The following is a 21,779-nucleotide window of genomic DNA, read 5'->3' on the forward strand; positions in this document are numbered from 1 at the left end:
TTTTGTTTGCGTTTCTCCACCCTAGTTCAGATACTTAACATTTTCGGACCCTCGCGTTCCATGCCAATTTCACTCCGACTCCTCCATGATCTAGTACAGAAACCCTTTCTCTGCCACACATGCTGGATGGTTTGACTCCAGGATGAACTCCCCTCAGGATGTGTGTCTGAACACCTGATAACTCCTCCTTGGGGAGAAGAGTGCTGTTTGACACACTTTCCGGTTCACAGCCCATCACTGCCGGAAGTCAGGGCTGGAACCCGAGGCAGAAACCTGGAGGCACACTGCTTGCTGGCTCACACTTACTTAGCTTTCCTACACAGCCCAGGAGCACCTGCCCGGGATGGTACCCGCCACAGTGGGTGGGACCCTCTTAACATCAATTAGCAAGCAAGACGGTCCCCACCCAGACAGGCCCACAGACCAACTCGATAAACTCAGTTACTCAGCCAAGATCCCCTTCTCAGTGATTCTGTACTGTGTCGAGATGATGGTTAATGTTAAGTAAGGCATCCATCATGATCTTCAAGGAATGTGCAAGAGGCAATAGAAGACACTAAACCCTGTAACCACCTATAGAAAAATCTGCAGCCGTTGTTTCATAGGTTTTAATAGCTCTCGAAAAAGTCACTAAAAACAGAAAGAAAATCAATAAATACATAAAAGCCCCGACAGCACCACCAATCAACTTGACCTAGTCAATACTTTCGGAGAACCGCACCACACAGCCGTGTAATTCACTTTCTTTTTGAGTGCCACACGGAGCAAATCGTAATAAATATAAGGCATTTGAACCATGGGATATACATTTTCTGCCCACAAAAGAACTAGATTATAAATGATGACAGAAAACTTAAAAATAAAACCCACATATTTGTAACCACATATTAACACACCTCTGACTAATTCAGAGGCCAAACCAAAGGGGCAAGCGGGGTGGGTAAAATGGATCAGTCATTAGCAGTGCTTGCCAACAAGGCCTAACAGCCTGAGTTCAATCCTCAGAACCCACCTGGTGGAAGCAGAGAACCATCTCCCACAAGTTGTCCTATGACCTCTGCAGGCATGCCATGGCGTGAACCATTTGCACTCACACATTATACATAAATCTTCTTGTTTAATCTGGGGAGGTTTTTGAACTGATCAAGAACAGGAGTACAACCTATCAGAATCTTCGGAATGCTGTTGCAACAGGGTTAGGGAGAAATTAATATACACTAAAGGTCATTATTAGAAAAGAAACCTGAAATATTTGGCCTTACCACCCTAACTAGAAATAGCAAGCAGAACATAGTAATTCCATATGAACAAAAGAAAGGGATTCTCAAAGACCAGGGCCAAGATAGAAAACAGAAAAAAAAAAAAAAGATTAAAAATCAAGCAACACAAAAGCTAATGCTTTCAAAAAGATCAAGAAAACTTCTAGACCCCAGCCAGTCTAATCAGAGCTAAGGAGAGGCGGCCCAAATCATCAGAAGCAGGCAGGGGTCACAGATGTGAAGTTACAACACCAAACAGAAACCAGGCGCTTGAGTGGGACAGGCGGTCCCCTAAGTGTAAGGATTCGGGCATTATGCTGGCCTGCCCGTCACCTGGCAGAATGCACTCAGGCAGCACGCTGGTCAGCCCAGGGTTCCATGATTTCACAGTCAGGACCCCTGTAAGAGAAAGACACCCCCCCTTCCCCGCCGCCACGGCCACCCAGCCCATTTATGCTCTTTTCCAGTTCTCTTCTCTTTCCCTCTCTCTTCCCCACTGTCCCCCTGGGGCAGACAGGACTTTTCCTGTCTCCCTCCTCTCTTCTGTCCTCTCTCTCTGTCTCTGTGTCTCTTTACCTCTTTTCTCTTTCCTTCCTCCTCCCTCCCCTTTCTAATAAAACTCCTCACTTAAGCTCTGCCTGCCTGGCCTGTTTGTCCCCCACCACGGAATCCATGTAAGGTTCCCTTTAAGCTTCATCATAACATTGCTGCCAAGGTCCCCCACGCGCTTTATCATAACAGTAAGGACACCGCTAACCACATTCACAGAGGGAAATAACTGGAGGGCGGGTATGGACCATACATATGCTTGTCACTCAGAGTTTGGGAGCAAAAGGGCAGCAGAGCAATGTTTGTGAAGCTGGGTACTTGAGGGGAAGGATGGGTGGTAACTGCCCGGAGTTTCCCTGGGCATCCAGCAGAGGGCAGCTTTTAGCATGATCCATGCCTCCCATTTGGAGAAGCACAGAGAGGTTCATTCCATGTTTCCCATGACCAACAGCGATGATGGAACCCCTCAGGTGTGTCCATGACTGTTGGGGAATATTATCTTAAGAGGTGTGCTGCTTTTGTTTATGTTGCATTTGTTTAACTCTGTGAGGCTGTTACTGGGACTGTCTAAAACACCTGATGGTCTGATAAAGAGCTGAACGGCCAATAGCGAGGCAGGAGAGAGGAATAGGCGGGAGCGAGACGGGAAGGAGGAGGACTTCCGGGGATAGCCACCCAGCTCCCCAGCCACCCGGCCAGACACGGAGTAAGAAGGAAAGAAAAGGTATACCAGGAGAGAGAGAGAGAGAGAGAGAGAGAGAGAGAGAGAGAGAGAGAGAGAGAGAGAGAGAGAGAGAGAGAGAGAGCAAAGCTCCAAGGCCAAAGATAGATGGGATAATTTAAGTTAAAAGCTGGCAAGAGTCAAGCTAAGGCTGGACATTCATGACTAAGAACGAGCTTCCATGTGTGAGAGTTATTTGGGAGCTGGGTGGAGGGCCTGCCAAAAAGCCGAGGAAGAGTAAAACTTCACACTGCACATGGCTGTTACAGTATTCGAATGACTGACTCCCTGCTTCTGAGCTATTTGGAGGAGCAGTTGGGAGAGGTGTTGTCAGCCAGGTTCCTCCACAGGAGCCAGGTTCTGCTGTGGCACCAGAAGCCCAGGCTGTCATTCCATGAGTTCCAGGTGAGTCACCCTCTCCTCCAGTTCTCGCCAGTAACTCCGGGGTCCCCACCCGCCTCTCTCCGCCCATCCTTCTGCCCCTCCTTCCTTCCCTCGGGACCACAGTCCCGGGATGCCCTGCGCTGACCTTGCTGGGTCATCTACCCTCCAGCCCGGCTCCAAACATGGCCTTCTGGTGGCAGCCCACTTCACAACTGTGTTCATAGAATAAGCAAATGAACATAATCATGAGTATGATTGTACAGTGTGTGGTCTCAGCTGCTGTTTTTAAGGTGGTAATGAAATTACTGTAGCCCAGTTACCACATGCTTTGTGATATCGATAACACAGCCTGCAATTTGTAAAGTCCACAACTTTCTTGCACTTATGAAAAAAAATCTGTCTTGCATTTCTCATAAAGGTCATAAAATCCAGAAATCTGTGTGATCTGTTTTTATGTACTCTTAAAAACCCAAATTGTAAGCCGGGCGGTGGTGGCGCACGCCTTTAATCCCAGCACTCAGGAGGCAGAGGCAGGCGGATCTCTGTGAGTTCGAGGCCGGGCTGGACTGACAGCCTCCAGAACAATACAGAGAAACCCTGTCTCGTAAAAACAAAAAAAAAAATTGTAGACAATTCCTCTGCAATAAATCTTTTATCCAGCAGATGCTCCACGAGCCACTGTGAGTATGATGGAGTCACATGGTGTCATGTCCACATCTCCGTATGTGCAGGGTTCTGAGGACCCTGTGGGGAGTCGGGTAGAGGAGGAGTCACACGGTGTCGATAAATGCCCTGTATACCGACATTTCTGAGTGTTCTGAGGACTCCACCTGCATCACCTCAGGGAGTCACGAGGAAGAAATTACAGAGTACGGAGAGCCCCAGCTGGCTTCTGGCGCAGTGGAGACCTGAATCTGCACGAGGGACCTTCTCAGTCTTTGGACTAGACCATGGCAAACCAGGGAAAGTGGCCTCCCGTCCAGTGCAGCCTATGACCCCAGGGAACCTGAGCGAATGCGCACTCACGCTTCCCCAGCCCTGCTGAATCAGAGACTCAGAGGTGCCCAGCCATCTGTGTTTCCTCTCAAGGTGAATTTCAGATGCATGCAGAGAGCCTCCATATTGGCATGCCACAGTGTTGCAATCCCTCACAGCATGGCTATCACAGCTGCAGCATGTCAGTCAGAGATTGTGCGAAGTGTGGGGTGATTCTAGGGGCCTGAGGACCTGAGGAGCTAGGGCGTAGCCTATTCTGACATGGCATCCTCACCTGGGATTGTTTTTTTTTTTTATTTCAAAACAGCATTTCTCTGTGTAGCCTTGTAGACCAGGCTGACCTTGAACTCACAGAGATTCGCCTGCCTCTGCCTCCCGAGTGCTGGGATTAAAGGGCTGCGCCGTCGCCACCACCAACACCACCCGGCTCTCACCTGGGATTTAAGACTTACTGTGGGACTCCAATACTGAGAGAAGAGCACAGTTACCGTTTTACTGACTGAGGCCTGAGCAAGGACGAGTCAGACCTAGTGAACCCAAATGCTTCACATTTCTGCTGCCATATCTCCAGGAGATGAGAGATGGAGAAATGGATGGATTGTTTGCAGCAGACGCTGCCACTCCCTAGCACCCTGTTCCCTGGAGTCTAGGGGGCAAGAGAAGAAGTGCGCTGGGCAGTCCGGGAGAGCTCCGGGCCTGCCCCACTGTGGTTAGGGCCACGGTTCAGCACGGGACTGACTGTCTCCATCTCACTGGGGCGAGATGAAGCTCTTCTGAGTAACTGGAGGGAAGAGGAGGCGAAACACGGTGTGGGACGCAATTATGCCATGCATGGCTTCTGCTTTAGCCCCACCCCCACCCCCGGGAAGGGAGACACCAGGTGTGAGTTAGTACGATGAACTAGGCAGGAAACTGCACTTTTCCATTGAACCTGAAGAGGGCGCTCACCACCAATGCCTGTGAGTGGTCTGGCTCAGCCTGTGGCAGGGACCATCCTGGGAAGGAGAGGGTGGAGGTTGTAGGCAGTTGGCCTTCTTGCAGAGCCTGGGGCACACTCCAGATGCACACTGGAGAGGGGCACACCGGAAGTCCACACCCCTTCACCCGCTCCAAGGAGGATGCCCACGAGCAGCTGGAAACACCTGTCCACAGAAGCTGGGAGATTTATTTCCAACAACAAAACAATTTAACAACTGAAAAAGAAAGATTGACAGCCGGTTGGGTGCCAGCCTCAGCTGACTGGAGTTAACTAAGGCGCGGCTGGCGTCTTAGTCCTGGAGGTCTGACTGCTCTTCATCAAAGTTCACATTTCCTGGGGAGAAGAGAAAACGCAAGAGAGACATAAAAATTAATGATTAAAAAAATGATTACAACTGTTTAAGCATTTAGCCCTGTTTCCTGCAGCCATTCAGATTCAAGCTCTGGAGCTAAGGCTCCCGCTCCTACTCAGGGGACCAGACATCATCCACTGAGCCCAGCCTCCCTGGACCTGGTCCTAAGCATCCCTCGCCCCTATTTCCATCCCCTCCTTTCTTTCTCCCACGTTGGTGTTTGGGATACTCGTCTTCCACTCACACCCCCCCCCCCCCCGCCCAGTTCTCGATCGTGAGGCTTGTGCTTCCCAAGGCCCCTCAGTCACAGGGCTGAGGATCCAAAGGCCACCGTGAGAAGTCAAGACAGGGTGCACGAGAAAACTGCAAGCCCCCCTCCCCCAAGATCCCCCCAGACTTCAGGCTATGCTTCTTGTGTCTGGAATCTCCCCTCACCCCCATTCTGCCCTCTCAGCCTCGCCATCATCTGGAGCTGACCCTTCCTGGAAATATTTCCTGTCCTTGTCCCGGATGAGTTATCTCCTCTCTCCAGAGAGACGTGGTGACGGTCCCTAACACTCCATCGTGAAATCGTGGACGGGGTGGCTCTGGATGCCATCCCTGCCCCTCCACCCCAGCGACCCAGAGGTGTCTGCAAATGTACAGGTGTAACTTGTCTGCTGTTGGGAGCCCAAAGGAAGGATGCAGGGCTGCCACAGCTCTGAGTGCCCACGGGGCCCTGCAGGCATTGCGCTGGTGGGGAGTCGAGGGCCCCACCACAGCCTGCTCAGTGAATGCCGCCCGCCTCTTAGCTGTGTTTTTACAGTGTTCACATTAGTTATTGCTGGAAAAAGTCTATGTTCACGTGTTACACAGAAAACTAGTTTTGCCTGGTTTGGTTGTTCCCGATATTTTTTTTTAAAGAATGGGAAATATGCTCATTCTTAATTTGCAGCCAAAATCAAATGTAAAGGAGCCCGGTGGTGGTTTGAATGAAAGCGTCCTGCATAGGCCCATAGGGAGCGCCACTATTAGGAGGTGGCCCACTCTTCCTGCTGCCTGCCGATTTGGATGTAGAACTCTCAGTTCCTACTCCAGCCCCGAGTCTGCCCGTTCACCACCATGATGATCTCGGAGACTCAACCTCTGAACTGTAAGCCAGCCCCAACTGAATGTTGTGGTCATGGTGTCTCTTCACAGCAACAGAAACTCTAACTAAGGCAGGTCCCTACCCCAGGCTGCTCCCTGGCAGCCTCGAGCACACAGGCTGTCCCTAAACCCTCTCCTGAGAACAAGACCAATTTACCCTAGGAGATGAGAGCCCCATCTGATTCAATCGAAGGAGCCCCGGTGGGGACAGGTTTTTTGCAAAGATTCCGGGAACCCAAGGTGGGATTTCCCCACCCCCCTACCCCCGCTCAGTGGACTGCTAAGTTTCCAGATTGTCTCTCTCTAAACCACTTTGACAGAACTATTCCCAGCGGCATCTAATTTTCTCCCTTCCCGGGAGAGCGTTAAGAAGCAGTCACACTAGGCCAGTTCCTGTCGTGGCTCAACTGAGAGACAAGCTGGACTTCAGGTGAACTTATGCTAGTCTCCCCAGGCTCATTCAGGCCCCTCACTCTGGCCTGAGGCTAGCACCGCGGAGGAAGGAGAAGCCTGCTCCTCCTGGGGTGTGTGGCTGGCCTCACACAGGCTCCGCCCACTCTGCAAGGCAAGCATTCTTACCTTGGTCTATGTCATAACTGTTCTCTCGGCTCTCCTCCCGGAATGTGTCTATGTCTTCCTCACCGGCCCTCATATCCATGTCGCCATCAAAACCTTCTGTCACACCCTGGGCTTCCTCTCCCGGCTCCCCCGTACCTGGGGGTGAAGACAGGGATGGATGACAAAGTGAGGTCACCAGGGAACACGAGTGCAGTTGCGTGTGCCATGTGGGCCCCCTGGTCTGCCCAGCAATGTCTCCTGCTCCTGAGAATGGGGCCTCCTTTCCCAGCCCCCATGCTCCAGCCCAGGTCTGGCCATCAGATCTCCCTGCCCCATCTCCCAGCTTGCTCCACAAGACCACTGTAAAATGGATACAGAGGGATGCTGCCCCCATCCTTCTGCCAACAGGAACATTTGACCTTATTTGCTGTTGGCTGCTCAACCCAAGTGACGCCCACAGAGAGGCACTGCCAAGTGAACTCTGGCTGCTGGGGGCTATCCCCCAAGGTTGCTGAGGCTGGCATCATAGCTGGACACACCCTTCATCCAGCTGGTCTGCATTCTTCCCCTCTACTCCCTGGGAGATTCCCATGCCAAACACCCTTATCGCATCCTCCACTCAGACTGACCCAGAAGCATAGCTGGTGTCCTAGAGACACCAGCTATGCCAGGTCTGAGGACAGGTGTGCATGTCCCTAACAACCCTGGGGTGCTTGCCCTGACAGCCCTAGGGTGTTCTGTACCAGTAGCTCCAGGCGCTTCTTCCTGGCCTGTTCCCTCAGCAGGGGGCTGCTCCTCAGAGAGGGTTGGAGTCCACAGGGCCAATTCTGTGATCTTGAGAGCTTTCCATTTTGGAACGATGCTCACTAATGTCTCTTCTTCCTCCTCCTCTTCCCCTCTTTCCTATTTTAAGTACAAAAAGACGAAGTTATCTACACTGCTATTGTCTGGTCTGGAATGTTACAGGCCCACAGGGAAAAGATGGAGCTTGAGACTTTCAGCGACACCGTTCCTGACCAGAACAATTGTGACTGCTGGTGGCATCATCTAAGGGCTGAAGACAGATCTGGCCTGAGTCATACAAGACAGGAAGCCACAGAGCAGAGCCAAGACACTGGTGAGGGAGGGGAGCTCTCTCAGGCTCGGCATGTTCCTCAGCAGCTGAGGATGACCAAGGAGACAAGGGTTTCAAACCTTGCCACTCTCCAGCCCCAAGCTTGTCCATGTAAATCATAAAGCAACACCCAGTTAAAGTCCTAAAATGCCCGCAGGGAAATACACAAACACGGGGGCTCTCCTGACATGGGTAGAGAGCAGAGTCAACAAACGTGGGCTGGGAGGCCAGCATTCACAATCGTGGAATTTCTCCAGGGGTTGCAGCCAACATGTGTCAATTGTTTTTTCAAACGTATGTCAACTCCTCAGTTCTGCAGCTTTTTAAAAGTTCCAGAGATCAAAACATCAACCCAGTGAGTCTGCAAAACCTCATGGCCACAGGTGGGAACAGCTGAAGATGGAAATGTACTAACTCTGCAGCTATTTCCAGTCACAATCAGACAATCACACATCAGGAGCACACACCCACACACCTCACACACCTGTGTCTGAGTGCACACATCAGGAACACACAGACACCTCACACACACCTGTAAATGAGTTCACACATCAGGAACACACACAGACACCTCACACACATGTACATGAGTGCCTAAGAATGATGAACTTATGACAGCCAGAGACTGTCATTCTGGTATTCACATCTGTGCTAAATGTAGCAAAGGAATGTATTTACTAACTAGGCTTTAAGAGCAGGTCACCCACAGGACATGAACAGCCACCCGACATTGGGTGCTGACGGTTACCGCAGTCAGTTGCCATTCTAGGACTGATACCTGCCGGAACTCAAGGTTAGCCGGTTCCTAGCCACAAAATCTAGCTCTGAGTCCTACAGGCGTTGTAAAATGACATGGATTGCTTCAGCAGCCGAGCTGCCCAGGAGCATGCTCAAAGCCAGTCACCTTTCACCTAGTGGGATCAGTGTGACCAGGTAGATACTTAGCCCTTGGAAACAGAGGTGACACCTATTCTTCAACTTACCACATCTGTTAGGCGATATTCACCATGCTGTTCACATCCAATGTCAAACACGTACTTCCCAGGACCGACGGGCTATGGGGAGAAAGGAACTCAATGTGCTTTACTCTTTATGGTCAATGTGGAGCAGAGAGTACAAACACCTCCTAAATGCCTGGAGAGCCTACCCAAATAACCTCACCGTGCAAAGCCCGAGATCGGTTACAGAACGCTTTCATCAACTCACGGCTAATGGGACTGTTAAAGGGTTCGTGTTTTGAAGGGCGCAGACACGTTTTACTGCATTTAAGAAGTAATAGGAAATATAGTCACTGTAGAACCCGTAATAAGTCGGTGCCTATGGGCAGACTGGCTGGAGAGAGGCTGGCTCCCAACGCTTTGATCTGTTTGTTGTAACACTGGATTTAGTGCAAAGTATTCTTACATCTTTTATTTTACTCAGTGATGGGAGTGGAGTGCACACATCACAACTTGTGCATGGCAGTCGGAGAACAACTTGCAGGAGTTGGTTCTGTGTGGGACCTGGGTATCAAATTCATGTCGTCAGGCTTGACCACGGGTGCCTTTATCCACCTGTGTTTTTGTTTTGTTTTTGATAAAAACCTGGTCACAGTGACATGCACTCTCGTCACTTCGACTTAGAAACTGAGTGTGAACCACTCTGCAGATTTACAAATGTTTTCTCACGTCACCAGTTATCAGCCTGACATTTGACTTCACCTTGGACCATGAATTCTAAAGAGCGTTACTGTTTGCTGATGTTCACTGTTGCTATACCAGCGCTGTTCTTTGCCCAAGCGCTAACATGAGCATGCTGTTTTGTTGGGTTTTCACGCTGTGTCTCACTCCATAGCTCAGGGTGGCTCAAAGTCTCTCAGCTGAGACCTACACCACCACACTGGGCTGTCGATTCTCTAATCGTTACGCTCCCTCTTAAGGAAACTAACCCCATTTTTCCCCATGAGTCTGTTCGGGGGCCGGGGGGAATCTTTTCCTCATTTCTGCATTCGTAGATCTAGTCACCTATTTTGATTGGTTTCATTCGTGGTGACATTTAGATTTCCCTTCCAGAAAATACCTTTCTTCTCTCTCTGCTGAAGGGCAAACTGATTTTACTGTTCCCTATCCCTTTTATAAAGTGGTAAAGCAACAAAGACTTTTAAAAACACAACCGTTAGCGGTTCCCTCGGCCGTTAGTTGACAGTAGTGTCTGTCACCTTCCCAGACTTCCCTGCCCAGTGATGTGATTTGGGTGAGTTTATCTAGTTATCTAGTTCCTCGGCCCATTTTTGCCCCTCATTTCTTCATTAACTGCCAGCAATGTGCTGACCGCGTGCTCAGTGACTTGACCTCCTTCTGGTCTACCTCCTGTCTCCATCCCTCCTCACCCCATTTAAATGACTCATCAGCAAGGGCAGGGACGTGAGGGTTTCTGAGAAAGAAACACAAACAAGTGCTTAGTGCGGAAAAGATGCCCGGCCTGGCTCGTAACCAGGGAAACACACAATTTAGAAAAAAAAAATGTTTGATCATCAGATTGGGGGAGGAGAGAGATGCAAGGGATGTAGCAGATAGATCCAGTGTCCTGAGAACCCTCGATGGGGACTCAGGGTCTGTTGCTGAGGGCGTAAATCTGTGCATCTTTTCAAGACAATGGAGGGTGTTTGTGGCGTTTCGGAAGAGCAGCCCGTCACAGCTGGCAGCCCTGGCATCTGGCGGTGATGGCTCATCCTGATCATCAACTTGCCATGCCTGTGAAGAAGGAACCTCCACCCTGTCAGACTGGCCTGTGGGGCATTTTCGTAATTGTTAATTGATGCAGGAGGGCCCAGTCCACCGCGGGCGGCACCATCCCTAGGCAGGTGAGCCAGAGCTGTGTAAGAAAGACAGCAACCATGGCCTGAGGAGAAGGGGGTAAGCAGTGTTCCTCCCTGGTCTCAGTTTCCAGCTCCCCCACGCCCTGCTGGAGTTCCCACCCTCCTTCAGTTCCTGCCCTGGTTTCCCTCGACGACGGCCTATGCTGTGAGATGAAACAAACCCTTTCCTTCCTAAGCTGCATTGAGTCCGTATTTATCACAACAGAAAGGTAACGAGGACCCCAGTCTATATAAAGGCATTTACCAAAAGACAAAACGACAACCAGCTTAAGTCTACTGGCTTTCCATTGTAGGGTCAGACACCACCTCCATCTATAGGATGGAACCCGTTTTCAGGTGAGGTGGGTGGGGTTCTAACAGGTGAGCTAACAAAAGCAGAAAGAAACGCAGGCCGAATATAGCTTAGGCCATGTTGAAGTTCCTTTCCCTTTAAGGGTCAGAGTAGAGGGGATGCCCTCACCCTGCACCTGGAAAACCTACTGGGGATCTGGTTTCTCGGATCAGATGGTTTGCTTGTATAACAGAACAGAATGTCAGCATGGGGGACCATTCGAGGTGTGGCCTGCTGAACCAAGGCAGGAGCTCTGTCTAGACAAGGGTGGGGGGACCTCTTCATTTTATCCCACATGCCCAGATGTGCAAGATGATAGCAGGTGTCACAACCTCTCAAAGCTGATTCTGCATAAGTGGTGTGTGTGTGTGTGTGTGTGTGTGTGTGTGTGGGTACGTCTGTTACACATGGTGTACAGAGGTCCTGAGGGAGGAACGGGGGAGGGGCAGCTGGGGGGTAGGGAGATGCTAGCATAGGACACTTTACAGTTTGAATGTTCTTGTGTGGTATAACCTTAAGCTTTTTACTAACAGAGCGAAGCCTCCAGGTTTGCTCTCCCTTTTCAAGAGGATTATCTAGTCTAGAGTATTGATTTCCCCAACAGTTGCGGCTCAAGTTAATGTAAATGAAGCAGGGAACTCCTCTGAAGAGGAGTGATGAACGTAGCTGACCATACCCTGTGTCAACTTCCACAGCCGTGTCCTCAGCAAACCCTCCCTTTGGGGAGTCTCCCTCCAGCCCTGAGCAATGGCAGCTCACATGAATGCCTGGGGTAGAAGGCGTGCAATTATTGAGTTTCCCCTCATCTTCCTCGCTTTGCACAAAGCCACCAAGCCAGAGCCCACCGAACAGCAGCCGGTGAAGGTGTGGAGATCTCCAGACCCAGGGAGAGCACTTCTGGGCCCTTCAAGCCCTCCCCTACCGGGAGTGGCAGGCTGACCTCCGGCTGAGGGGAGCTCTAGGATACCCCTTCCCATTCCACATGGTGTACCGCAGGGCAAGAGCACGCATAGCCAACAGAAGACGCCCTGGTACCAAGGGCGCTGACCTTAATAGAGATACAAAGTGCTACCGGGGCTCAGAGAAACAGGCCTAGCTTCCTCCCTGCACCCCACCCCACCCCACCCTACCCCACCCCACTCTGTGCTCTGTGGGCATCAGAAGAGCCTGGAATGGTACAGCTGTCCTCATCTGGTGGGAATGGAAGGACCCCTCTGCATGTTTAGTGTTAACACATGGCACACTGACTTACAATTTTGTTCATGAACTTGCCCTGGTACCTGTGGTTCAGGTGGATGAGCTCGGCAGCACCCTCCTGCTGCCCATTCACCCAGCTACCGACGTACTTACTGCCAGTCTCTGCGTAGAAGTAGGTGCCTTGCCCATGCCTGGTGAAAACAAGACAAAGGCACATGGTCACTGTCCAATATGGAGCACTGATCCTAAGACTGAGGGGGACGTAAATAGACGCCAGATCATAGGCAACTTGTTTCCGTATCTGTGTCCACTTGAAGGCCTGGCTCATGGGGCATCAGCATTAGCATGGAGCCAGCATCATCTAATGCATGAGGCCAGCTTCCTGCACATGAACTGATTTCCCCGGGGAAGGATGCTTGACCTCTCTCCACCAGATTGGCCCTCTGTGTCTTCACTCCCTGAGGCTGTGGATGGAGGGTCCACGTGTCTGGCCCACTATGAGGAGACAGTAGTCCCTCCTGTGCTGCTCTCAGCAGCGCCTCCCCTAGACGCCTGCCCTGCTGCATGGAACTTCCTCAAGTGGCCATCATCCTGTTCTCTTGTTCTTACACACACACACACACACACACACACACACACACACACACACACCCCGAGACAACAGATAGAAGCCAAACCTTTGATGGGCGAACCACTCCCCTGTGTAGGTGTCATTATTGATGTAGTAGTACACGCCATGGCCGTGCCTCTGGTCATCTGCCCACTCCCCTGCAAAGGACAACACACACACACACACACAAAGCCAGGTGAAAAGAATGGATTAACGCCATGACCCCTGCTAGTCCAGCAGGAGCCAAGCAATGTGTTCTGCAAAAGAGAGAGAGAGCTTTATAACCTTATAACCATAGAGCTAAGCCTTCTGCCTCTCTCCTCTCTGACTTCCCTCCATGGCCCCCACCCTTGTGCCAGCTTCAGGGAGAGCCAGCTAAGGAAGGTCAAATTAGGAGCCCAGGAGGGTATATGCATGTGATGTGAGCCCCAGTCACTTATGTAACTTTTACAAGTTGGTGGGCGTATGGTCAGGGTTCAATCATGTCTGACCCACTGTTAGTGATCCCAACCATACTCCATTAGCCTTGCAGGTGCTTGGCAACTCAGCAGCATCTCCAAGGCTTGATGGTCTAGCCTCAGAGCTCACTCTGTCTCCCACCTGGGCACCTGGTTCCAAGGCTGCCCTCTTGCCAGCCCCTTTACCTCACACGTTCACTTTCCTGCCCTGGGTGGCCCGTCCACTCCCCTCTGTGTGGGTGGGTGTAACAAGCATTCCTCCTGCCAGCCTGGTCCCAGAGCCACATCAGTCCCAAATGAACACACAGGATGCTGTATTAATTATGAAGCTGTTGGCTGTTTGCTATGGTTTCTTATTAGCTAGTTCTGACTTAATTATTAACCCATAACGGCTAATCTGAGTATTTCCACGTGGCCTTCTCTTACTGGAGAAAGGGTCCGGACCTCTTATTCCTCTAGAGTCCTACATGGTGACTGACTGTGCCTCCGTTTCCCAGAATCCTCCACCTCTCATAGTCCCACCCATCTTGCTTCCCTATTGGCCAACAATGTTTTATTATCAACTAATAAGACAAACACATACACAGAAGGACTTCCCCCATCAGGTGGGTCCTGCTTATCTCTCCTGCACTTGGTGGAAAACCCTAACGTTGAAAAAACAGCATGAAATTTGGAACTCTTTGGCTTGATAACAAGGTCAGCACCAAACTGTTGTCAGCCAAAGGGGATTTGAAATCAGTCTCTCAAAAACTCTTCAACTCTTACAACTCACACGGGAAAGAAACCAGTGGGTTCCCAAGGTGGACATTACCTAAAACCTTGCATATGACCAAGAGCAAATCAGCATGCCGACAGAACTTTCTAGAATACTGGATGGACCTTCCTACGAATAATTAAAAACTAATTGAGATCAGTTTGTTTCAAGAGAGCAGGGTAGTTTCGTCTTCTATTCTTGCTATAGAAAACAATGCAAACTGTTTCCTATGGAAAGAACGCTGTCCAGCACCAGCCAAGATGCTTGCCTTGCACATGGGAGGCACAAGGATTCGATCCCAGTGCTGAAGAAAAGCCAAAACAGTGGCGGAACAAAGCTAACTCTAGAAATCTACCAGGATGTCCACCATTAATTAAAAACACACCCCAGGATGCCTGCTTAAACTCTGTGTTGTTTATGGCACTTAAATGTTTTAATTTAAAAATGTTTATTTCAATTTCCCATTACAAATGAAAATTCACTTTTATAGCAACTTTATATCCTTTGCCTTAAAGAGGGCCCTAGAATGTGTGTAAACTTCTGGCTTACACAAACGCTAGAAACACTTGCACATACACTAAAAGAACACATGCTCTGCTAACAAAATGTTAATTATCCAAACTATCTAGTTTCCATGAACAAACCCCAAAGTTTATGCGAAACTGGGAATTCTGTAGAATTTTCCTCACTTCTCCAATATTTACTTTACAAAGCATCCTGGCCACCTTGTGGGCTAGAACATCCTCACAAATGGACAGCACATGACCCCACAAGCCAGATAAAGACAGACGCCAACAAGGATGTGACCAGCTTGCCTGGGGCAGAGGCAAGATCAGGACCTCAGACGGCTCAGCACAAAGCAGCCTCGCCAGACACACACAGAGAGATGGGGGTGGCAATTGCTGAAGGTTCAGAAAGAGGACTAGGTCCCACGATAGCATGGGAAACACGAGCAAGAGAGATGGAGAATCCAAAAGTTAAGATGATTAACTAAAATATACATTTGGTCATTTGGTGCCAGCTCTGTAGTGACGAGGGACAGCGCACACCGTGGGCAAAGATCTGGGTGTTGTCCTAGACCTTCAGTGGCAGCATTGTATCCAAATCTATAGCATCCGCCAGTTACTATGGTGGAATATTCCCAATGAGGCCAATTTGGAGCTGTTTATGGAGCTGCAAGAAATGCAGAATTGGCCTCTGTGAGCTACTCGGAGCTGCTGCAGCACACCCTGGGGCAAAGCGGCCACAGCTGGCACAGTTGCTTCAGATGGTTTCCTTCCCCCAAAAAGTCCGTAACAAAAGGAACCCATCTTTCTTCTCCCGAGCTTGGGAGCCGGGCTCCAGGCTGGCATGACAAGAAAAGCATGTATTTTGCAGAAATGCTTCCAAAGTGAAAACCGACACTTAAACTGCAAACATGCTAGATTTCATGTTGGTGAGGACCCATGAGCCCAGCACATGCTACACCACTTGAGAAACTTGTTGGAGGCTCCACCCAACCCAGGAAACACTGGGCAACGGAAGCGGGCTGCCCCAAGGAAGGTGGCCTACGCCTGCTGCAGGCTTCAGTGGTCAGGAATCAAGGCTTCTGGATGGCATTTAGAAACATATTATTCCTGCTTTAAATTTACATTTAGCTTGTTTTGAAATTTTCTAAGCAATTCTTCCCTACTCTCATCATTCTTGGTCTTCTCAACAGACCTGGAGTGTGTGTATGGGGGTGGTGTGGGGGAGTCTGCCAATTGAGCCCTTAAAACCCCTTGAGGGGTGAGATTTGATGAGACTTGGGGTTGCAGAAGGCATGCATGTGCCAGTATGGCCATGCACACCACTGGACCCTTCTAGAGCTCACACTAAATACCAGTTCATCTGACTACTCATCAGTATTATTTTGTAGTTTCCTTTATAATAAACAATTAACAGTGTTTCTGTGAGTTCTGCAAGCTGTAAGAGAAGATCATCGGCCAGGAGACACAGTTAGGGGAACACCTAGTTAGCAATGATCTGGGCAGAAGTGTGAGCAGCCTGGGAACTTTGAGCATGAGCTCTGCATCTGAGTCGGGGACAGCCTCGTAAGGATATGCCTTCCCTGAGACTGCGGTAGCTGGTATCATGATTGAACTGATGACTCCTTGGACATCTGTTGTGTGCAGAGTCGGAGGACTGCATGGTGTGGATACCCATTCTTGAGCTCACAGTTTTGTGTGTAGACTTTTCAGCTGGTTCATCTCCACACTGAGAATTCCTGATTCCCCCCCACACCTTCAGTGGGGGGGGCACTGTACCCATAATTGGGTATGTCTTACAATAGAGCACCTCTGTGTCTCCTAATCTTCATGCCTAAGTCTATATTAAAATATCTTTCTTTTTACACTTTACTTTTATTTTATGTGCATTGGTGTTTCACCTGCATGTATGTCAGAACCCCTGAAAATGGAGTTACAGACAGTTGTGAGCTGCCATGTGGGTGCTGGGAATTGAACCCGGGTCCCCTGAAAGAATAGCTAGTGTTCTTAACTGCTGAGACATCTCTCCAGCCCCTAAAATATTTTTAGTAAGATCCCCAACTCTGCTTCAAGCAAAGACTTCCTAAATCCCTCCCTCCCCTTTTGATGTATTTTCTATGTAACCCAAATTGTATTAACATCTACGCTAAGATCAAAAGTGACAACAAGATTAGGCTCCCAGGGATCTGGGAAGAATTAAATTAAGCCCCGAATCAAATTGTTCAAAGCTCATTAAAAAGCAGATGGTGCTTCTGGTCAACCAAGCCTGCTTAGGTTTAGGAACAAAACAATTTAAGTTCCATGTCTAATGCACAGGCACAAATGCTCTGGCCCAACTCGGAGACTGGGAGAACCCCCTCCGTTGCCTCCTTTACTATCTGTTATTTTTAGTTTTATCTGGAGCAGGGCGGGTAACTGCTGTGGTTTGGATAAGTATTCTCCAAAAGCCATGTGTGGAGGCTTGGTTCCCATCTATAGTACTGTTGGGAAGTATGGAACCTTGGAGAGATAGAACCTAGTGAAAGAAGCCAGGTCATGGGGGGCATGCCCATCTCCCCTCCCTCTGTTTCCTGGCCACCATGAGGTGAGCAGCTGGGTCTATGGGAGACTCCCATCATGATGTTTTGCCTTGCCACTGGCTCACATGTCTATGAACTAAAATCAGAGGCTGGAGAGACAGTTTAGCGGTTAAGAGCACTTGCTGCTCTTGCAAAGGACCCGATTCGGTTCCCAGTACCCACACAGTGGTTCACAGCCATCTATAACTCCAGTACCAGAGGCTCTAATGTCCTCTTCTGGCCTCTGTGATCAATTTGTGCACACATTTCACCGGCATATGTGCAGGTAAACTATCTATGCTTGTAAAACGCCCATACATATAAAATAACCCAATCTTTAAATCTCTGAAAGTCAAAATAAGCCTTCCTTTCCTTGGAGATGAATATCTCCGGTGTTAGTCGTAGGGACACAGCTTACATTTTAAGGATATGTCACCCTCATTAGAAGGTGATGCTGGGATATGTCACCCTCATTAGAAGGTAATACTGTCACACAAATTGCATCATAAAGTACATCATGGTCCTTGCCAACTAGCTCTTCCCTGGAGGCAGGAATGTCTATAGGCCTTACACACACATCAATCTATTCCATCTGCATGCTGCAGATAAAAAAGCTGAGACAGGGAGAGGTGACTTGCAGTGTCACACCTACTGTCCCCACAGTCAAGGCTGAGACAGGGAGAGGTGACATGCAGTGTCACACTGTCCCCACAGTCAAAGCTGAAGGCACAGATCTTTTTGGAAATCAGAAGGAAACTAGAAAACCCTTTCCTGGGACAAGAGGAACCAAGAGCAGAGAAAAAAACAGACATACAAATCAGCATACGCTTTCTGAAGGACCACAGCCCATTTCCTGTCTTCTCCCGTGGTGCTGTCTCTGGGATTAGACTTGTACCCACCAGGTAGGGGTGGTACAGAGGGTCTTAGAAATAAGCTAAGTCTTTCTGAGGCATGATATTAGCATGTAAAGAATTGGAGATTGAGGGGAAGAAAGACATCATAGTAAGGCAAAATGCCCAGATAAAAAGGTGTAAAGAAACATGACCATCAGAGATGGGCCAAAACAGAAAACAACAAAGACAGTTTCAGAGGGAAGACACCATAGGCTGTCATGGGTCTAGGCCACACCCAGAGCTTCAGAGGGAGGATGTCATGAGCTGTCAGTGGATCTAGGCCACACCCAGAGTTCCAGAGGGAGGATGTTATAGGTTGTCATGGGTCTAGACCACACCCAGAGCTTCAGAGGGAGGATGTTATAGGTTGTCATGGGTCTAGGCCACACCCAGAGCTTCAGAGGGAGGATACCATAGGATGTTATGGGTCTAAGCCACACCCAGAGCTTCTGAGGGAGGATACCATATGCTGTCATGGGTCTAGGTCACACCCAGAGTCTGTGCTCACCTATCAATCCTCTTTCACTTACTCTAAGTCTCTGGCTTACTGGAGGGCATGTGCTGCCACAAGACCAGTCATATAGGTTGTTTGTTTGTTTCGTGACAGGGTTTCTCCATGAAGGTTTGGAGACTGTCCTGGAACTAGCTCTTGTAGACAAGGCTGGTATCGAACTCACAGAGATCCACCTGTCTCTGCCTTCTGAGTGCTGGGATTAAAGGCATGCGCCACCAATCCCTGGCTCCAGTTATATAGTTAAATGTTTAGTTACTTAAAAGTCTCTCTAGCCTTTATGAACACACGTGCTGGTGGTGGTGGTAGTTGTGTTGAGTGGTAGATCTAGTGAACTTTGAGCTTTCTTATACACTTTAGTATCCACAGAAACAGCCTATACAACAAAAACAAAAGTCATCTTTGTGGTGATGGCATGTTACCTTCATATCTGGATCCATCCGGATAGATAAAGGTACCTTGACCGTGCTTTTTATTTTTAACATATTCTCCAGTGTATCGGGCACCATTCTTAAATTTGTAGACCCCCTGAAACACATCGACGACATACGTCAGATCAGTCCTGAGTCTGACATGCACTAAGACAATATTTAATAGAGAAAACCAGCTTCCTAGGTCACCGACTCTGACCTGGCCATTTCTCCTTCCAAACTCATAGTTTCCTTCGTACGTGTCTCCATTGGGCAACCTCGCTTTCCCATGTCCATGCCGTTCTCCCATTTCATTTCGCTCCCCCTCATATTCCTGGGCAAAAGAAATCCAGTTGATGTGGTTGCTGTTCAATAGCACCAAACACAAGCCAAGCATTTAAAAACTAGTGGACCACTGGAGCCTCCCGCCCTGAGCACTGCATTCACCTGTCACGTTGCACTGGGGAGGAGGGTAAGCAAGCCCGATGGGCAGAGCCTTGGTCCAAGGTCTCACAATTAGTGCAAGTGTTTAATTATGCTAAACCTGGCATTGCAAACATGAACCAATGAACGGAAACTGCCAGGTGCACTATGTCATCACAGGAACACACTTAAAAGGTGGAACACGTCCCCAGCCTCCACAGACGACTCCCTCTTTCTCCAATCCTTCAGGACTTAAAGAGTAAATACCCTAAGAGGATGGCTCTTTCTTCATTGGGGCTTCTTCGAGAGTCTGTGGTCTGCAGAGCTCTGTGCCCTGCTGGGAAGTTCTGCTATGAGGGAGAGGAGGAGGAGACGCAGAGGGGAAGGAGACAAGGATATTCCACTAATCTTATTTGCAAACTCCCCATCAAAGGACTTACTCTTTGACCCTGGGACTGGAGAGATGGCTCAGCGGTTAAGGGTACTAGCTGTGCCAGGCAGTGGTGGCCCACGCCCTTCATCCCACAAGGCACTCAAGTAGGAGTACATGGATGGCTGTGAGTCTCCTGCCTCCCCTCTAGAGACGCTAGAAAAGGGATTCCAGTGGGGTAGGACTGTTCAGAGAAACTGATCCAGACCTACTTGATGAAATCTTCAGAGCCCGGGACACCTCAGCACTGTGCAGGAGATGCCAGGAAGCAGCCCTCTCCATCCCTTTTCTCATGCCCTCTGCCTAGAAATCTTCGCCTTTAATGGGAGGCGGGAAGGGAGCGGGGAGGGGGGGGTGGAAACAAGACGTCACGGCGTTTCACCTTTCAGAGCGACTTCCTGGACGCACGGCGGCCGGTGTGGCCGGCGTGGTCCTCTCCCCGGCCTCTCGACCTTCTGATCCCCACGCCTCCCGCTCTGGAGCTGCGTTACACCCCAGAAGTCCCTCCCTGACCAGGAGCTCTCACCCCAAGATCGTTCTCTCCTTCCTCCTCTAACTCCTCGGAGCCCAAGTCCGACATGATCTGGTCTCAGCCAGGATCTCCGGAGTAACAGCGTCTCTATCAAGCAGGTACCAGCCACCCCCACCCGCGTCCCGCGTCGCCATGGAGACGCTGCCCGGCCCGCTTGGCACTCAGCCTAAAAGGGTGGCGGGAAAGGGAGGAACGAGAGGTGTGGGAGGAGCTAAGGACTGGGATAGTGTCCTAGCAACTGGAAGGGCATCTCTGCCAATCACCGACCGGGAAGAGGGAGGAGCGGGGCCTTGGCGACTTAGTACTGGCACAGATCTGGCATCTAACCTGGACACTGTCATTGGCCTCTGGAATGTCCTCAGTGATCTGGTCTGTGGACGCCACGAGGAGCCTCCTAAAAAAGCGGACCCAGAAGGACTATAGGCGAGTTTCAACTCTAGGGCCCGCCTCAGTCCCTTGGGTCCGTCCCCCAGGGGATGCTGCAGAACCTCCCAGGTTCTTCTACACTGAGATAATTGTGATCTCCAGAAACGTGTACACTCAAGTGTTTTCTGTTTTCTGTCAACACGTCCATGCTGGAGCAATGAACTCTGGCACAGTGACCCAGGTCAGGGTTTAAGCATCTCAACCAACCCCAACTTGGGTGACGCCTGGGCTCTCACTCGCAAGTGACCCACATTCATCCTTCTCTGTGCCTCCTCTGGTGCCTCCTCCGGTACCTCTGGCTTCCGCTCAAATGCCAACCTGTCATGCCACACATACAGGCCCACTCATTTACTTGGGCCTTCCTTTCCTTCTCTTGGGAAAAGAGGTGACCCTCCAGTGCCACATTCCACCCCCCAGGGCCCCTCTGGATCCCCTTCCCACTCCCATGCTTAGACCTTCCTACTCCCCGACTAAGCCAGACTTTCCGCCCTTGTGTCTAGCCTCCTAACACTCCCACGGCTTCCTCGGTTGAGAAACCCAAATGCACACAGGCTCCCTGAGTGTCCCCAAGCAAACAAATCAAACTATCCAGTCCTCCCGTTCCCCACTTCCGGTTTCTACCCGGGGGGGGGTCAGCCCAGCTGACTTCCTGGAATACTTGCTTCCCCTTACTGGGAAGCACAACCAGCGCCCCTTTCTTCAAAGATTGGCTAAGGGGCTGTCTCTCCAGTCAGCTTCAGGATAAAGACACTCTGGAGGAAGGAAAGGGGCCTGGAGACTGGGGAAAGGCCCTCAGCTCTTATTATTGCCCACCCATTGTAGTGGCAAGCGTGTGATAAAATG

The 21,779-nt window shown here is 50.0% G+C and overlaps 2 protein-coding genes across 2 annotated transcripts in view; one reads left to right on the forward strand and one right to left on the reverse strand.

Annotated features, from left to right (window-relative positions):
* Positions 1–5,054: 5,054 nt before the first annotated feature.
* On the reverse strand, positions 5,055–20,641 carry Rsph1 (radial spoke head component 1). The gene is made up of 9 exons (XM_005070674.4): positions 20,505–20,641; positions 19,346–19,459; positions 19,138–19,243; positions 13,103–13,193; positions 12,481–12,616; positions 9,024–9,095; positions 7,670–7,829; positions 6,948–7,082; positions 5,055–5,221 (listed from the first exon to the last, which is right to left on the reverse strand). Exons 1-9 carry the CDS (start codon positions 20,556–20,558, stop codon positions 5,178–5,180), a joined length of 912 nt encoding a protein of 303 aa, XP_005070731.1. The 5' UTR covers positions 20,559–20,641; the 3' UTR covers positions 5,055–5,177.
* Slc37a1 (solute carrier family 37 member 1) overlaps positions 20,470–21,779 on the forward strand; it is a 58,826-nt gene continuing 57,516 nt past the window's right edge. The window contains exon 1 of the transcript XR_002382841.2: positions 20,470–20,608. The gene's annotated coding sequence lies outside the window, so the exon portion shown is untranslated. The remainder of the gene's footprint in view (positions 20,609–21,779) is intronic.

Source organism: Mesocricetus auratus, unplaced genomic scaffold (assembly GCF_017639785.1).
Source record: "Mesocricetus auratus isolate SY011 unplaced genomic scaffold, BCM_Maur_2.0 Super-Scaffold_100027, whole genome shotgun sequence".
Taxonomy (NCBI): Eukaryota; Metazoa; Chordata; class Mammalia; order Rodentia; family Cricetidae; genus Mesocricetus; species Mesocricetus auratus.

Coding starts and splice junctions, on each gene's coding strand:
- Rsph1 (XM_005070674.4), bottom strand. CDS start 20,558: ATGTCGGACTTGGGCTCCGAGGAGTTAGAGGAGGAAGGAGAGAACGAT. Junction 19,244..19,345: donor TTGGAAGGAGAAATGGCCAG/GTCAGAGTCGGT, acceptor GATGTGTTTCAG/GGGGTCTACAAATTTAAGAA. Junction 5,222..6,947: donor CAGTTATGACATAGACCAAG/GTAAGAATGCTT, acceptor TCTTCTCCCCAG/GAAATGTGAACTTTGATGAA.